The 18,808-nt window shown below is 43.9% G+C and overlaps 1 protein-coding gene across 1 annotated transcript; it reads right to left on the bottom strand.

Annotated features, from left to right (window-relative positions):
* Nucleotides 1-1,074: 1,074 nt before the first annotated feature.
* On the bottom strand, nucleotides 1,075-18,745 carry MCM3 (minichromosome maintenance complex component 3). The gene is made up of 17 exons (XM_027603990.2): nucleotides 18,585-18,745; nucleotides 17,356-17,468; nucleotides 16,547-16,755; nucleotides 15,971-16,101; nucleotides 13,763-14,001; nucleotides 13,183-13,291; nucleotides 11,974-12,127; nucleotides 11,497-11,628; nucleotides 10,713-10,921; nucleotides 8,689-8,863; nucleotides 8,214-8,340; nucleotides 7,298-7,448; nucleotides 4,973-5,113; nucleotides 3,543-3,646; nucleotides 2,700-2,785; nucleotides 2,192-2,261; nucleotides 1,075-2,026 (listed from the first exon to the last, which is right to left on the bottom strand). The coding sequence occupies exons 1-17, from the start codon at nucleotides 18,660-18,662 to the stop codon at nucleotides 1,828-1,830; spliced, it is 2,427 nt and encodes an 808-aa protein (XP_027459791.2). The 5' UTR covers nucleotides 18,663-18,745; the 3' UTR covers nucleotides 1,075-1,827.
* Nucleotides 18,746-18,808: the final 63 nt, after the last annotated feature.

Raw genomic sequence — 18,808 nt, 5'->3', positions numbered from 1 at the left:
ACAGCTACTACAGACTGCTAGATCTGCCTACTCTCCTTCTCTGCCTCAAGTTTCTCCAGGTGTGAAGGATAGAGAGCAAGAGTTCTACTGACAAAATGTTGGACCTTTCTGGAAATGATCATTTGAGACCCCCTTCTCTTCATATCAGTACCCCATGGTAGCCCAGACCCCTTTTTGATACACTCATGCCCCCTCCCTCCATTCCTACAGTTCTTATTGTGTATGCCCCCACTGGATTTTAAAATTTCTCATTGACACATTAGATATAAATCCCTAACCGGTACCTCAAGAGCATGCAGTCCTATTTACACTCACTGCTGAGTAGAGCACAATATAGGACTCATTGCCAGGGCTCAATTCATGTCAGATTCTACCCCTGCCCTCTCCTGACTCTCTAGATTACTTCCAATAGGACTTGGATTTCACATCTGGGGAAAAAAAAAAATCAAAGTTGAAACTAGAACTCCCCATCTTCTGCCCCATGGTTTCAGGATAAGGTGTTCCCCCCTCATCAAAAAGGAAGAAGGAAGGGGGTGGGGGGGATGGGTTAGCCTGGTAATGGGTATTAAAGAGGGCACATATTGAATGGAACACTGGGTGTTATATGCAAACAATGAATCATGGAACATGACATCAAAAAAAATTAATTTAAAAAAATAAAATAAAAAGGAAGAAGGAAGTACTTCACCAATCTTAGAACCAACACAACCTCCTTTACAGAGCAGCTTCCAGTTCATGTGATGCAGGTCCCCATAAAGTCACACTTTTTTTAAGTTCTTTGGAAGCCACTCAGAGCATTACAGCAGGAAAGGAACCACCCAGGCCCCTCCACAAACTTCTGCGCAAAAAGATGAAGAGCTGAACATCCAGGTGCAAGTAGTTTCACGAGGATCCTGTAAGGGGATCTCTTTATGGGCCAGAACTCATAATATTGAGATGTCTGATATAGCAGATATTAACTTCTCTATGAATGGGCTTTGATTCAGGCTCCAAAAAGGCAGGCAAAGGGTCAACTCTCCTGATTTTCACTTGCTGGCCTCCTGTGGCCATTTAGCTATTCCAAATTGGCAAAGTTTGGCTTGCATAACTTTAACTGATAAATAAATGCTGGCGTCACTGAGGAAGAAAACTGCCTCTAGACCTAAGCCCCAAGGACAGCACAGCAGCCTGCTGCCACCGTGTGGTGACTTGGTGCAAATGTGGAAGCAGAAAATCCTGCAGGGCTGAGCTTTCAAGGAAAACAAAATTAAAGGTGTCGACAAAAGCAACACAGTATTAAGGCCATGTATATAATATAAAAATAGGTTAAGTTTATTCAATGTGTTGGACACTTAAGCCAGAAATATGTATTAGTTTTAACTGGTGCTACAGAAAAGAAAGCTTTCTTGCCTTCATGACTTGCTTCAGAGCTTCACTCCCACCAGCACAGAACAACCCAAAGACTATTCCAGATCAATGTGCTCAGGAAAGAAAAAACAGCCAACAAACAAGGAAAGGATGAGCAGAAACCAGCTGTGCTCCCCCCATATTCTCAGTGGTTATATGTTATTTACCACGAACAATGGTTTGGTTTGTTCTGGGTGGGAGATAAGAATGAATGAATGAATGAAGATACAACAGTCTTAGTCCTTGCCCACTTTCTTCTCTTCACCCCACAGCAGCTTTCATTGCCCATTCCCAAAGCTCAGCTTTGTCACATGTCCCTCAACTTCGGTTCAATTAACACTGTTATTCAGGAAATGAAGGCAAAGACTGGCAGGAGCAGGGAGAGGAAATATGGAAGAAACATTCTTGGCACAGCCTCCAAAGTTCAGAGATGAGTTATCCTCAGATGAGGAAGATGATGCCCTCGGAGACCATGACCTGGTTGTCATCCTGCATCTTGCTCAGCGCAGCCTGGATCTCTGCTGAAGAGAAGGGCTCTTCTCTGTCCTGGTTGATGGATTCTGTGAGGCGATTCATGCCCACTGACTGTGCGTGAGCTTCCCGGAACACATCCAAGAGGGCCACCTTGAACTCCTTCAACCTGTCCAAGTCAGAAGATGGATAAAGGAGAAGTATACAAACCCAAAAGCTCTCAGGCAAGATCGATTTAAGTGTTAATACAGTATAGGTATCCCCCAAAAGTCAAATTTAGAGCTTCCTGCACATTGAGAAATAATACCATTTTAAAAACCACCTTTCTACTCACCTGGATTCACTCAATTCCACCTTCTGGGACTCCTTGGTCTCCTGTGAGTCGGCTGTCTTTGGAGTGTGCACTTCAGAGGATAAATGGTTGCAGATAATGGGAAAACAACACGGTGAAGCCACTTCCATTTCCACAGACACCAGGAAAATAATCTCCACTCCCCACACCTCACTGAGCCTACTGAACACCCACTTCCTAGGGTTCTTCTGGAACCAGCCAGGGTGAAGAAAATGAGTCGGGCAAGAGACCCGCAACATATGTTATCTGAGATGCTTATGCCAGGCTTGGCAAAGAGTGCAGTTCCTCAGGAAGGAAGCAGCAACTGAGCAAAGCCCAGTTTCCAAAGTTTTGACTGGGTTTCCCAAGGTTCTCTTGGGACAAACCTCTTGGGACACAGGGCCCTGAGCAGGACACCAAATGGCAACGCACCAGAAAATGTAGTACACAGAGCAACTAAAGTTAGCAGTCAAAGGAACCACCTCTTTATTAACAGGAGACAGTCACTCACCTTGAGGCATTTCCTCCTCTGTGTCACTGAAGTCATAGGGGTCATAGGAGTCCCCATCTTTGGCATCAGAGTGACGAGTCCTCCTCCTAAAATACCCATAGCAGTTAAGAGAAAGGCTTGGGAGAAATCCATCCTGGGCCTCTGACCAGAGAAAAAGAACTAGAACAATCTACAATCAAAGCAAAATGCTAGGCCCAGGCCTACATAAATTGTTACTTTTTCTTGAAAGAGACCAAAAGTCTCTGGACTAGAACACAAACAGGCCCTGCTTCCCAATGCTCTTTTTCTCTATCAGCCACCTTAGACATTCAATCACAAGCATGAATACCATGAGGAAAGGATTCTGCAAAATACACTCAAAAATCTGTCTGAGTCAGTGTGCTCCTGCTACTTAGCATTTCTTTAGCAGGAAAGAGGTCAAAAGCATCCTACCAGGGGCGCCTGAGGGGCACAGGCGGTTAGGCATCCAAGACTCTTAAGTTTCTGCTCAGGCCCTGATCTCAGGGTTAGGGGATCAAGCCCTGCATCAGGCTCCATGCTCAGCATGGAAGTCTACTAAAGTTTCTCTCTCTGCCCTCACCCCCCTACCCCGCCATGTGCACACAAGGTCGCTCTCTCGCTCCAAAATAAATAAATCTTAAACAACAACAAAAAAGGCAGCATATGAAAGAACAGAGGGGCTAGCTAAGCTCTCTACTTTGCCTAGGTTGTCGGTGGCCTCCAACCCTACAGACCTAGGCACCCTTTCCCAACAACACCTTGATGTCAACCAGCAGTACTGATCCACCTCCCTCCCCTCCCCCAACTTATGTCTTTGTCTCCTTTCTCTTCGCTCAGCCTTACCTCTTGCTCCTCTGCTCTTGATCCTCCTGGCTTTTCTCCTCTTCATCCTCTGTCTCTGATTCACCCTCATTTCGCTTCTTTCGTTTCTTCTCCTTCTCTAGAACCTAAGACCAAGCCAAGCATGGGTGGGTGGGAAGGGTCACTGATGCTGGGAAACTGAATGAAAAACTCTGAGTAAGAGTCCCTTCTACACCATCAGCAGAAATAACTTCATGGGTCTAATGACTGAGCGAGCTTCTTTCGTCCCTGAGTCCCAGAACTGGGAGCAGAGGAATAGGCTGCTGCCCATCTTTAAAAATGCTGAGAGGTGGGGCGCCTGGCTGGCTCAGTCGGTTAAATGTCCAACTCTTGGTGTCAGCTCAGGTCATGATCTCAGCGTCATGGGACTAAGCCCCGTATCGACTCCTTGTTCAGCAGGGAGTCTGCTTGTGATTCTCTCTCCCTGTCCCTCTGCCCCTCCTCCTGGGCTTTCTCTAAAATAAATAAGTCTTTAAAAAAAAAAAATGCTGAGAGGTATGTTCAATTCCTTTGACATAGTAGATACTTAATGAGTATTTAAGGAACAAAGAAGTGAATGAAAAAAAAGTCCAGCCCATAACGGTTAGGTGGAAAACAATCCATTTCTTTATAGATCAGGTGGTTAATTTAAATTTAAGGTAACTCCCACCCTAGCAAAAAGAGTAAGCCAGAAAAAGCCTATCAGACCCACAACTAAACCCCAGAGGGCTACGGTTCACTAAACTGGAGAGGAGATGGGCAACAAGGAAAAGACAGTGAAGGCTTCAAGGCTTGGTGTCTAAAATGAAAGAAACAATGTTACAAGCAGAAGCAAAAACAGAATGACAGGTCCAAGTTTGAGAGTTCAACTTTTTTTTTTTTTAAGATTGTTTTATCTATTTATTTGTGTATGAGAGAGAGAGTGACAGTGAGAACGCACAAGCAGGGGAGTGGCAGGCAGAGGGAGAAGCAGCTCCCCACTGAGCAAGGAGCCAGATGTGGGACTCGATCCCAGGACCCTGGGATCACGACCTGAGCCGAAGGCAGACGCTTAGCCAACTAAGCCACCCAGGAGTCCCGAGAGTTCAACTTTTGATGTGAGTTTTGAGATGCCAATGGGATACTTGAAGAGACTGGCAAAGGAAAAGGTACAGAGGGAAGAGGAAGATCACCCAGGTTAATCCTTTGGAAACATCTACTTTTTTAGGAGACAAAGGAAGTATGAATAGGCAAAGAAGCAGTCGACTGATGGTGCAGCACACCAATGAAACCAGAATCTCTGGGGCCTCTTGCATCAGTATTTTAAAGCTTCCCAGCTAGATGCTGCTTTCCACTGATGACCTAAATGCAGGTGTCACCATGGAGGGCTGGGCAGCCCAAGCACCAACATTTACTCAGAAGGAGCTCTCAGGCCCAACCATGTGAACCCTCACCTTCTTGAAGTAAGCATACTGGACCAACTCCACAGCTTCCTCTGCATCCTGCAGGTCCACGGTCTTGCTCATGCGTGCCTTGGCATGGGCTGTGGCCAATCGAATCAGAGTCTCCAGCGTCCGGGCTGTAACTGGTGATGTCTGGGGAACAAAACAAGGGAGGATTACTTGTCCAGAATTCCTTAGGCTTGCCTATCATTCCCACTGTACAAAAAAGGACAAAGATACTACCGGAATGACTCTAGGAAGTAAAAGCAAAGGATTCAGAGCTCTGTATTCTGTATAAACACCACATAAAATTCACAAAAATAAAAACAGCCAAGGAAATATGAGTGTCGAGGGAGAAAAGGGTAGGTGAACAAGGAAGAAGAAAATGAGGCATCTTACAGCTGGAAAGAAAAAAGGCTAGAAAGACTACAATAGTGAAGGAGGAAAAATAATCCTTTACTGCCAATCTGCAATGCTCCAGGAACTTTGCTTTTGTATCAACTGCATTGTTTAACACTCTCGATAACTTCTCCAAATTTTATAGTTGAGGAAATAGGACTCGGCGTTTCAAGTGACCTTGGGCAAGGTCACACTAAAGGAAGGGCGTGAAAGAGGTCATCTGAGGACAAATTTTTAAAGTTGGATAAATTCAAGTCCAGAGGATGAACAGAATTCTGGCATGTTCTCATCAAGTGGTTCTCATGGGGGTGGGTGCATACCAAACTGGTGTGCTTCTATCTTTTTTAAATGCTATTGGCTGAATGGCATCTCTGACCTAATGAATCAGAATGTCTATGTTTAGGACTGGACGTGTATTCTCTTTAAGTTTCAGGTGATTATGATGTGCCCACCTAGTTAAGCAACCCTGACATTATCCAACCTTCTCATTTCATGGATTAAAAAAACTGTGAGCTGAGATGTGAAGAAATCTGTGCAGGCCCAAAAATTAGCTGAAGACTTGGGATCAGAACAGAGGGCTAGTTCCTTCTGTCATACCCCCACATCTCCCATTGTATAATCCTTGATCTGGTCACTTCTACTTTCAAGTTTCCCAAATTATCATGGGATGGGGTATTATTTATACCCCATGGAATGGTATAAACAATACCCCATCCCACATTCAAAAACAAATATATTCACTTTTAAATAAATTCACCAAATCTTTTAAAATGATTTAAAAGCTACCAGAGTATGGCAGTTACACACTCCATTATAAGGTCCAATTCCCGGATAACCTAAAAAGCAAGTGAAATCCCAGCTTGCATTAGCAGAACTACAGAATCCAAAGTGAGAGATTTACCAGACCCACTAAGACCACAACTAAAACAGTGTTTTGTTCAATGAGAAGGCTTCTGACACACTGGAACATGTTCACATGGTGAGGGAAACAATTAAAAAGAAAAGGGGCTGCTTAATCTGAAGAAGACAAGTCATACACAATCCCCAGAAAACAAAATTAAGCCCCATGGGTTTAAGCCCAATAAATAGAAGAATATTCTAACATTTCAATGCAGTGATGTGCCGGACATGCTGCCACTGGAGATGTCAAGGAAGTCTTTGCAGAAATTCCAGAAGATGGAATGCCTGTCTGGGTGTGAGGCTGGAATAGGTGACCTGGGATCATGTCTAAATCCAAGAGTCTATGTCTACAGCACGTAACAACGGTCTTGGACTTGGGTCTTTCTGCCATGAAATCCTGTATGAACTCTACTGCCCCAAAGAGTTTAGATAAATTCACAGGCAGATTTCTAGAAACGGCTTTGGCTAACCATTATGGTTACCCAACTAATCATTTGTCAAAGTCCAGCTCTAATACCACACACTCTTCCCTCAAATTCATACCCCTTCTATAAAGTCTAAAGGAAAAACTAATAGCTTCTTCATCTAAACTCACTCTAATCATCTTTCACATTCATTTCCTTTTAGGTACCACACTGTGGTTGATATTTATAAACAGGCATATATGATCTTTCCATCTACCTTCCTGCCTCCTAAGTTCCAGATCTGAGTTCTCTGAGGAGAGCTCTTCCTATTTTAACCCTGCATGTAAGAACAGACACCAGTTCAGTTCCCAGTAGTGGCTCCTTATGTTTGCTGAATGGAATCACAGCTTCTGGAAGCCGATGTCCTCTGAACTAATGAGATAAAGGTGTTCTCACTTCATTTTCCTTTGTAGAAGGAAATGATTAGAATTGGGAGAACAAGAAGCCCTTCAGACCAGAAACAAAAAGGTGAGGAATCCCTAAGTTGAAATGCTTCCAGAGCACCCAGATAACAGGAACTCCTCAGCCTTCGACTTCAAGAATTCCCAGGTCCATCTTCCCTGTGGGGACTCACCCTGGCAGTGTCTGAGCTCATGCTGTCTTGGCTGCGCAGGCGTGAGTACTCTTCTGCAACGTAGGCAGCCGAGTCTGGAGTTAGGATGGGCTTGATGATTTTGGCCACGTGGATGTACTTCCTCATGAACGCTGCACTCACCATCTTCTCCCTGCAGGCACACACAGTGTATTCTTCTTCTCTGCCACACCTCGGCACCTGACTAGGCTGGGGGCTTGGCCTCTCCTCAGAGAAGTCAAGGTCAAGTGGCAGAGATACAATCTAAAATACGTTATCATAAATCCCACTTATATAGAACGTGTACGAGACCCTTTCACGTATATCAATTGAATTCTGTAGCTATTACTTAGGTATTTGTGAGGTAAAAGTTTAGGTATTATTTGCCCTATTTAATAGGTTAAAAACTACAGCTCAGAGAAGACTTAAATTCAGTTTTCTGACTCTAAATTCCATGTTCTTAAATGACACGTTTGAATCTGTTTGCTTCCTACTGCACCACAGCCCTAAATAAGGTATAAGATCTCCCATTTTGTGACTCGAACCTTAGTCTCCCTTATCCAAATCCACCTGCACAGCACCCAGGGCATGCCATCTACTGTCCCTTTAACAGCAGCTTGTCACAAACGGCTAAAAGACTTGTGCAGTACTTCACATACAAGGATAACATAATATACCCACCATCAGTTGAGCATGTTGTCAAAGCCTTCCTTTTAGGAAGATGAGAACCTAAACCCATTCGCCACAAACACAAGGCAACTGGCCAGGAAAAGAAGTATCTAAGTGTGGGATCCAGAAAAGAAAACAGGGCCACATGGCTACGAATCCAAGCATGATCTTGCCTGGGCAGCACATAAAAACATGCTAATATGACAGAAATCTCAGGTTCCCTCAAGGGAGAAGTATGAAGAATGCTCACTTTTTCTTCTTAGTCCCATGCAGAAGGTTGTCATGCTTCTCATAAATCTGGGTGTCCTGCTGGTCTTCCTGGTTAAAATCGGGATCGTCTGTGGCCAGGATATCCACGGCACTACCCAAAGGCATAGCTGGAAAACCCAAGTTGGGAGAAAGGAGAGTAAGAAATTGCTTCTTCTTAAGAGAGAAAATACTAATAAAGCAAAGACACATAGACACGTGGAGCCCACAAATAAGAAAGGTGGAACCACCTAGCTCCCAGAAGATGCTCAAAGGTGTTCCTAGACCCAGAAATGGACAAAAGACACACCTTTCAATAACTCCCAGAGAGCAAGAAGGGAGTGGTCACGCAGGCAAAGGCACCTTCAACATCAACCCAGAAACGGAAACACCCACCACGACCTGGGCCAGGTCTGAGAATAACCGCATCTGTTTAGGTGCCCCTCCGTTAATCAGTCTGACTCTTCCCTCGGCCTCACCATCGCCGTCCTGTTCCCCGGGGGCCCTGTAACGGTGCATCCTAAGGACATGGTCCGAGATCTCCCGATCCTGCTCAGGGTCCATCTGATCCAGCATGATGAAGAGCAAGTCAAACCGGGATAGCAGTGAGTCCTGCAGCCCAATGTTCTCCATGGGGGTCTTATACTGATCATACTGTGCAACGGAAGGAAAAAGGAAAGTGGAGGCGACATCAATGGGAAGGGAGGACAAGGAGGCTATTTAAAGCGATTAAAATACTTACTCAGTTCGTCTGTCTGCAACCCTTCCTCACTGAAGCTTCGGGAGACCTGAGCGAACTCAGAGCCCCCCTCCTAGATGAGGTGCCGCTAATAAGCTTATCGTAGGTCTCGAAACCAGCGTCCTCCTTCCCAAGCTTTATCTGCTCCCGCCATTCCCAGAGCAGGACTAACCTGACAGATGAATCCTTCTCCCCTGCCTGTAACTGACAAGCTGGCTAAGCCAAAAACACTTGGAAACTTTGGCGTCCCTTACTCAGAAGGTAATGAGTAAAATCGCAACGAAAATGGTCGATAATCTATAAATCATAAAGTCTTAAAGATCAAGGGAGATCTTCCCTGGGACTCAAGAACCGCTATACTTTTTTATCTTTCAATTCTGGGCCTCTGAGGCTACCGAGCCGCAGACACTTCACAGTCAGGGGTCTAACATCCTTGTGGGTAACATTAATAATGATTCTGACCACGTTCCCATTTCAGGACCAGCCATTTTCTCCCTACATTTCCCAATATAATTCTTCAGGATGACATAAACATATGTTACCATTAATCTAAAAACCAAGGATCTCAACCCAAGCTATGCACTATCACCAACCTATGGAGCCTTTCTAAACCATAGCTACCAAAAGCCCCAACCCAAAGATTTGAATTCAGAAACCCTGGACTGGGGACCAGGCACCTGCATGTTTAAAAAACGCCACGAAAACAGGTAACCCCATACACTGTGGAATTGTAAATTGCCAGAGCACAGTATGGGCTCTGGGTTCAAATCCTGACTCTGCCGTTTTCTAGTTTGCAACTCTTGAGTAAGTTACTTAATTTTTTATGTCTCCATTTTCTCACCTGTAAGATAAGGATAACAACTACCTACCCACAAGGTTATCGTGAGGATAAAAGCAAATTACTTGTAAATCTTAGTTAATAGTAGTATTATGGTACAATCTTTAAAGAGGGCAATTTGGCAATCTCTACCAAAATGAAAATGCATATAACTCTTTAATCCAGCGATTCTGTTACTAGGCATTTATCATACAGATATGTGTAACAAAATACATATAAAGGGATATTCACTGCAACTTCATTTCATAATAGCAAGGGGGAAAAGGGAAAATGCCAAATGCCCATCAAAGAAACTAAACAAATTACTGTAAAGCCATACAATGGAATATAAGACAGCTGCCCCCCCCCAAAAAAAAGAAAAAAGAAAAGCAAAATTCGGCAAACTCCAAACTGGATAAATATAAAAGATACACCTTAGCACATCATCATCATAGTGAAAAACAAAGATAAACAGACGAATTTGGTAACAAGGAGCCATTATGGTTGTTGGTACACACTTAAGTTTTTGTTTCCCCACTCAAGAGTTGTTAGTGGTTATCTCTCAGAGAAGGGATAGGAGAGCAAAGGAAGGCTTTTAATGCCCATACTGCACTCCCTGTTCTGTTTATACATCTAACCATCTGCATATGGTACCTTTGTTGTAATGGCAATACGGGTTACTGGGTTTTGAGTGCAGGTCACTTTTGTTTTCTTCTTTGTATTTTTAAAGTTATTTTAAATAAATAACTTTCCAGGGGATTCTGATGTGGATGAAAAAGTGACAAACCACTGCCCTAAATCAAGGACAACAGCAAAACGAGGGATGAGCTTAACTTAATCTTTGGCCTATTATTCCTCCGGGACACCAAGAATCAACTTCATGGCCCAGCTACTCAGCAAAACCAAACAAAGGTGAGGACAACGGTAAAGTGCCTGATTCCACTCACCCTGCCATAGACGGGGTTGGCAGCTGCCAAAACACTGCAGCGGGCATTCAACCGAGCATGGATGCCAGCCTTGGCGATGGTGACTCGACCCTGCTCCATCACTTCATGGATGGCCGTGCGGTCCATATCGGACATCTTGTCAAATTCATCGATGCAAACCACACCACGGTCAGCAAGGACCATGGCCCCTGCTTCCAGCCGGCGCTCCCCTACGAAAGGAGGTAAAGATACGTTTTACTATCCAGGTTGTAGAAGATGAGGGGAGAGATTTCAATCTCCTTCCTAAGCACTCAATGTTGTTCATGAGAATACAGTGAGGAGCAGTCAGTTCCTAGAGACTCAGAGAAAAACCCTCATGGGTCAACCTCTTTACCTCCAATCTGAATGATCCCTAAGTAGCCAGCCTCCAACAAACTTCTTTCATCGATTCTCTATCTTCATCCTCAAGTGATTCCCCAACTAGATCTCTGCTCTCTTTTCACTAGTCTTCAAATCCCTTTCTCCAACTTATAAAATAGCACAATCTCCATTTTTATTTCCCTTCCAATTTGCAAAGGTTTCTCCTTCAAAAACTGTCTTCTAGGAGACATTCTTATCCATAGAGGGCCACCCAAAGACTTAAATAATTCACCCCCTATTGCCAGAGGATACTCAGTCTTCTACTGCCTGGCTCAAACTAACCTTTCTAGTGTATCTTCCCAGTACAAGCTTCCCAAGAGCAAACTCAAGGAAACTATGCTTGATCTCACTGCTGGACTTTTGCCAAAGACCCTTAGACCCTTACCGGTTTCCTGGTCTGTAGTGACAGCAGCTGTCAGACCCACTCCAGAGGAGCCCCGGCCAGTGGTGGGGATAGCCCGGGGAGCAGTGCACAGAACATAGCGTAGAAGCTGAGACTTGGCAACCGATGGGTCCCCTGTAATTGGATGGGGCAGTGGTGACTTGCTAGGAAACTCCTCCCCCCGACCCCCAGCAAGTTCTACTTTTCTAGTACAGCTCTTGGCGTAACAGAAATTCACAGTAACTGGTTGTAAATAATATTCCTTTCACTTGTAATGGCAAGTTACAGGAAGAATATATTTTAGACATTATAAATCAGGAAATACAAAAATGAGAATAGTAAGAAAAGGTTCATTTTAGTCTTCTGCCCTTTGATGGAAATGAAATACACCAGGTAGAGAATACACAATCTTACAGATTATAGATTCCCACAAGCACACTCCACAAGGGAAGACCAAGAATCTGATCCCCAATGCCATACCGATCAGGAGAATATTGATGTCCCCACGGATGTGGCTGCCATTTTCAAGGTCTCGTTCCACCCCTCCCAAGAGCAAGCAGAGAATTGCCTTCTTAACATAGTCGTGCCCATGGATGCTAGGGGCCAATGACCTGGCCAGCTGGTCAAAGATATCCTACAGGAGGAATAACCAAAGATGTGAAAAGCCTAGTGAGATTCAGTGGGGTTTTGCTGAGCTCTGCTTTATACTTTAGCTTATAAAAATGCTTGAAGAACTCCACAAATGTAGACACTGTTTTTAACTGTACACTGAACAGACCATTGTCAGAACAGATAAAGAGAAAGCCTGTATTCCAAAACCTGCTTAGAGGTTTAATATTTAAGAAAAAAGTATTTCCAGGTTCAAAACACTTTAAGTTTAATAAGAATGTATAATGCGATTCCAGTAACCTTTTGTTTTGGTTTGGCTTGGTTTGTTTTTTCAGTAACCTTAATCACACAGGCATACACAGATGACCCTTGAACAATGCAGAAGTTAGGGGTGCCAACCCCCCATGCAGTCCAAAATCTACATATAACTTTTGATCCCCTCAAAACTTTACCAATACCCCACCGCTGACCTCACCTTACCAATAACAAAAGCAGTCAATTAACATATTTTTGTGTTTGATATGTACTATATGCTGTATTCTTACAATAAGTAAGCTACAGAAAGGAAAATGTCATGAAGAAAATCATAAGGAAGAGAAACATATTTATAGTACCATACTGTATTTATCAGAAAAAAACCCACAAGGAAGCAAACCCACAGAGCTCAAACTCATGTTGTACAAGGGTCAACTGTATTTTCTTCAATTCTACCTATGGACATTTTGTCTTTAAAAAGAAAAACAAATTGGAGAACTAAAACAAAAACAACCTATCTTAAACTAAAGTAACAACGCAGCACTACTGTCTTCCATATGGACTTACTGGTACATTGATATTCTCTTATTCTAGTACTTGTATTAGGTTCACTTAGCAGCCCAGCAGGTAACAAAACAGAAATATTAAACGGCAAAAACACCCTTTTACTTGCTGACTGGGTCAAACTAAAAGCCAACACCACATCCTTTAGAGAAAAAAGCTTGACCCTCCTCCTGATCCAGTACAAAGACGAAAGGCGGCCCATGCAAAACACAACCCTAACAAATCCATCCCCACCCTCAAATCCCTAAAAGATGCTCGGACCTTAGAACGAGTTTTACTGAACTTCTTGATCTTGGCTATATCCTCAGCAGAGAATGAAGGCTGAACGTCCTTGCTCATTTGCTTCACGTTACAGGCAATCAGGATAGTCCTGGGACAAAGAGGGGAATAAGAAGCCTGAGGTTTTCAATTCCTAACATCAAAGCCAACAGCAAATCAGAAAACAATAAAGAGAAAAAAGCCAAGTTGTTCTGAATTCAACAAATTGATTCTCTCTTGGTCTGCGACACAAATATGATGATGATTCTTCACCTCAGGAATTTATCCTCTGCTGCCCCACAGATCTTCCTTCAGACAGAAGTGTGGATGAGGAGGAGGTGAGAATACGTGAGAAACTCACATAAGCCAAGAGGCTATAATCATGTTACCGGTAACTCCCACTTTTAGCATAAGATAGTACTACCAGTTTTATCTGATGGAAAAGATGCATCCCATCTCCCAGGCAGCTAGACTGCTCCACCTGTCTGATGCATGCTCCAGAATATGGCAAACTAGAGCAAGAATACTATCAGAAATGCAAGCTGCTAGCAGCATGCCAAATACCTCACAACTGCCCCTTTACCTGAAGGTCCCTGAGGTGTAGCCTCCCTTCTTTCCAGGAAGGCAACGGTAGGTCCCCACCACCTGGACTCGGTCACCAGGCTTCACTTTATCTACCAAGTCATCATCCAGAATGACGTCCACAGAGCGGGGAAGTTGACCAGCTGGGGCCTTCTCCGGCATCTCCTGGATAGTTATGGTCTGGTGGTCCTTGTAGACAGAAAGGCCATATTCGGTCTCGAGGGGATTGTTTTCCTCGTCCTGAAAAAGACACACAGAAAAGCATTGCTATCTCATCCTGGTGTTAGAAATGCCACACTCATTTTTTGTAGGAAATAAATATGATTTGGAAATGACCTCATGAGATTTTAGTATCTAGGAACAAAAAAAGCCAAATGTCTTCTCCAGTTTTTTCCATTCCCATCTGTACTAGTAACAAATCATCTAATGGAAGGGACAACTATAGTCTGAGGGAACCATGGCTATATTAATATCTAAATTAAGATTCTTATTTCCCCTGTACTATGACACAATATTTCCACTCCTAGGTAATATCCGACAGAAACATTCTTCCAAAGCCACATATTACAATGTTCACAGCAGCATTATTCCCAAGAGCCAAAAATTAGAAAATATCCAAATGCTATCAACAGAATGGTCAAATAAATGTGGTATATCAACCCAAATGAATACTATACCGCAATGAAAATGTATAAAATACACCTATACACAACATGGATGAATCTCAAAAACATCTGTTGAACAAAGGAAGCCCAATATTTAGATAAAATATAAAAACCAGGCAAAAGTACTGTATGTTGCTAGATATCAGGATAGGGTTAACCTTGGGGAGTGTTGGCCCTCAAACATTTCTGAGTGCTAGGAAGGTTCTGTTTCCTGGTTTGGAGGCTGATTTTACAGGTATTTTCAGCTTGTGAAATTTCAGTGAGCTGCATACTTATATAAACTTTCCTGTATGTATATTGAACTTTAGTAAAAACATTTTAAACTTTTACTTCCTTGCCACTTGAATTTTCTAAAAACACAAGAGCTGCCACTTATTGAGTGCTTACTACGTACAAGGTATTGTGCTATTATCTTATGAGATTATCTCATGTAATCATCCTAACAACTCAGTAAAGCAGGTACCTTTCACATGTAACAAATAAGGAAACCGAGGCTGGAGAGGTTAAATAAGTTCCCCAAGTCACATAGGAAATTGCAGAGCCAGGACTTCAGGCAAGTATTAACTCCAAAGCCATGTTCTTCAGTACCACATTAGATGACCTCCAGGAGTTCAGTGTATTTCAGGTCTTGAGCAAAGAAGCTTGGCCCCAATAATCAGCAGAAGACTACTCCCTGGGTAGTTACTGAAGACATTCTAGAAGAAGGGATCTTACTGAAGAAGAGAGCAGGGTGACTTAGAAAATGCAACTGGCCTGAAACTAAAAGGACTTGGGTCCTAGCCCTGAGGGTCATCACTAAGGACTGGACCATGTGCAAGTCACCTAACCTCTCCAAATCTCAGCATTTCACCTGGAGACAGACTAAATGATTCTAAAGTATGCTTCAGTTATAATTCTAAGGTACTCACTCTTGTTTTAAGATTCCTGCATCAATTGCGTTGAAAGTAAGAACTGGGTCTCACTCATATCTGTATCCTCCACAGTGCTTAGCAATTCTTTGGATACAGTCGCCCTCAATTAAAAATCTGATGGCAGGGGCAGGTATTCTTTGATAGAATGAATTCAGACATCAAGTAACCAACACTAATCCTCTTCTGTTTCATTAAGAGAGCCTCACATTGTCCTCAGTTCAGATCAATCTGAACACTATAAAGCCATTTCCAATGCCATTCTTCTCCCAACCCAAAGTAAAATATTCGCAAATATTTCATGGTAACATTATAGTGTAAGTATTCTCCCATATTACTTCAAGTAGATCATAAAGTTATATATAACTTTGCTAAAAGATCTATGTAGATTAATGACTTTTTTCAATCCTTCCATAATCTGCCAAATTTTATAGAGTATTTATTCTTTTTAAAAAAAATAAGAATTGAAGACTTTCGTATTAAACTCTGGTTAGCAATTAATCTTTCCTTTAGATTAATCCTTACTGTTCATCTGATTTACTTCAGAAAACTTCAGGTATCACTCAATTATTTGCATTAAAACAGACATCTTTGATTCCAACCTCCCAAGAAGCCCAATTAATTCCTTCCCCTCACCTTGGTGGGATAGACAGAGCTGGAAGGAAAAGCCACCAGGGTGGTGAGATCAGAATAACGTCGCTCTATAGTCTTCTTGGTAGCAGGGCAGTAGTGGACACTGCGGACGACTTTGGGACGAACTAGAGAGCCTAGCAATGGAAAACATGCATATGAAGTCATGCAAACTAGACAGTGACAGAATCTGACCCAGGCAAGTCTATCATGACTCTAACACTGTGTTCTTCTGACTAGTTTAAGCTGTTTCAATAATAGTTGTCATTTATTCATTTTTATATTTATATTTAGAACATCAACATGTCTATATAAAACTTCAAGTACAACTGATCCTGACCAAGAAATGACAGGAGTTCAGAGTTAGAATGAGAAGACTGCCAAGAGCAAGACTCCCCTACGCTCAGCAGAGTTCAGCATTCTGGACCCCCTAATCATTGTGCACACTACGGCTCCTTCCAGCTTCACCCTGTTAAGTTCGATGCTATATGCTACCCAACTCTACTCGCCCTCTCCCGCTTCCCCAGCCCCTTAGGGGCTATCCCACCTCCATTCCCTTAGCCCCGACTTGAAGCCACTCACACTTAGTGACAATGCCCTCCACGCAGACCACACAGCTGAGGAAGCAGGAGGTAAGAGTCCGGGGAGAGACATGCTTGGAGCCAAAGCTGCCCTCCAATCCTATGTAGAACTCCTCATACTGCTTGGCATAGGTAGCATCAATGGAGGCCACAAAATCCTTTAAAGCCCGCTGGAAGGCAACCAGCTCCTCAAAGGCATTGCTCAGGAGGCTGGACATGGACAAGAGAGAAAATAATTAGGCAGAGAGAGAAAAACTCGAAAAAAATCGACCCTCAAAAATAAAAGTAGTGTGAAAATCTAGTGCCTTTCTCCTGCTGTCCTAGAAGACTCAGTAAAACACATAACTGACAGCTAACTTGAACTTCTCAAAGATGCAGAAATGATACTCAGTTAAAACATGGAAGGAGGAGCTCTTAAGAGGAAAACACCAGGGATGTCTGGGTGGCTCAGTCGATTAAGCAGCTGCCTTCAGCCCAGGTCATGATCCCAGGGTCCTGGGATCCACTCCCGTATTGGGCTCCTTGCCCAGAGGGAAGCCTGCTTCTCCCTCTCCCTCTGCCTCACGCTCCCCTGCTTGTACGCTCTCTTTCTCTCCGAGAAATAAATAAATAAAATCTTAAAAAAAAAAGAGGAAAACACCCACCACCTCCTTTGGGAAGAAGAGAAAAACAGAAGCGGGTGAGGCAATGAGGGCCAAAAACATTTCATCCAGGTCCTCTCCTGGGAAGCCTGTTCCAATCCGGGGAAAAGAAAGGGGAGCCATTGTCACCCAGAGCCAGGATAACCTCTTGGGAACCCTTACCACTTACCGGTTAGCCCTCTTCTCATTTTTCCTGCGCAAGTCATTTACATTGACAATCAACCGGTATTGGTTGTCACTGATCAGCTCCCGAACTTTGCTCTGATAAATTCCCTGGTCTTCCTGCAAAATAACCACCACATATCACAATAGCCACAAATTCAAAAATAGGGTTGTATTTAAACAGAGGCAGTTCTCACAGCAAGATAAATCAATCTCTGCAGCAGAACTGACCTCAAATTTCTCCACATTTTCACTCACTAGCATGAGATTCCAAATACACCCTAAGAGGCTGTTGCAGGAGTTATAATGATCTCCTCAACGTCCCTGCTATTATTCCTATTACCATCTGCAGCTTTTCTGTATGCAGTCATTTCTGAACTTCTAATGGGGAATTAAAACAAGCTCATAATAAGTCTAAAAGGACAAGTAAAAATCATGTCAAAATGTAAATTAGCATATTAAAATGAGTTTTCATTTAAGAATTACGTAGGGAATTAAAATATTCTATTTCCCAATCTGCTGTATAACAGGGAAAGAGTTCTCTCATATCCGGACCTAAAGTAATAGGGAGCCTTACTATTTGTTTACAGACCCAGCATTATCAACCCCTTCAAGATGCTTTACCAATATTCTATGGCTTCCAATCCTGGGTGGCATACAAAACCCCCTTTGCCAGCATAGCAAACACTTCTCTTCTGCATCTCCTTTGGCATTGAAAAAGAATGCGACCAAGTTAGGAAGTCTTTTCCGCCCGGTTGGGAAGTCAGTCCTTAAAATCTGCAGGTCTAAGGTAGCGGGTCACTACGTTCTACAGCATTCGCCCTGCCCCGCACCCCCCCCCCCGACTCCTTCCAAATTCGGAGAGCGGGGAGTGATTTCCGAAAGGCCAAAGGGAGCTTTGCCATTTTGTGCGCACTTGAAAGAAACCCGTGGCCTTTCGCGAGACCCCGCCACCATCTGCACTTCGGAGAGCGACAGGATCGCTCTCTCAAGGCTGCACGTACAGGAGACCAACCAACTACGGAATCCACCGCGAGAAACGTTCCGAGATCCGGAATGGAAGACTCCTGAGGGCGCCGGCCCGGCCGCAACAGTCCGGAAGCTCGGCGGACCTCCCGGGAGCTCCGGGCCCTGCCCCGGCCCCGCGTGGAGCAGCATCTGCCGCGGCCTCCCTCGGCCCGTCAGCGTCCCCAGGGACTCCAAGCGCCAGGGCTCGCGCCCCCGCGCCTCCCTCACCTCGTCATCCAAGAAGTCCAGGTAATCTCTCTGCGCCTCTCGCAGCTCTATGTCGTCCAGTACCACTGTCCCCGCCATGCTCGCCGCTAGGGAACCGTTTCCCCCAGATCCGCGCGGAGGGTCGTCAGATGACCCCGCCCCGGCGCGAAAACTTCCGAACTTTTCCCGCCACCAAAGGCTACGTCGAGAGGGGGCGGGGTTTTCCGGGAGGATATACACATTCT

This window comes from Zalophus californianus, chromosome 7 (assembly GCF_009762305.2).
Source record: "Zalophus californianus isolate mZalCal1 chromosome 7, mZalCal1.pri.v2, whole genome shotgun sequence".
NCBI classification, from domain to species: Eukaryota; Metazoa; Chordata; class Mammalia; order Carnivora; family Otariidae; genus Zalophus; species Zalophus californianus.
Note: the sequence above shows the minus strand (reverse complement) of the source record. Positions and strands in the feature narration are given on the sequence as shown.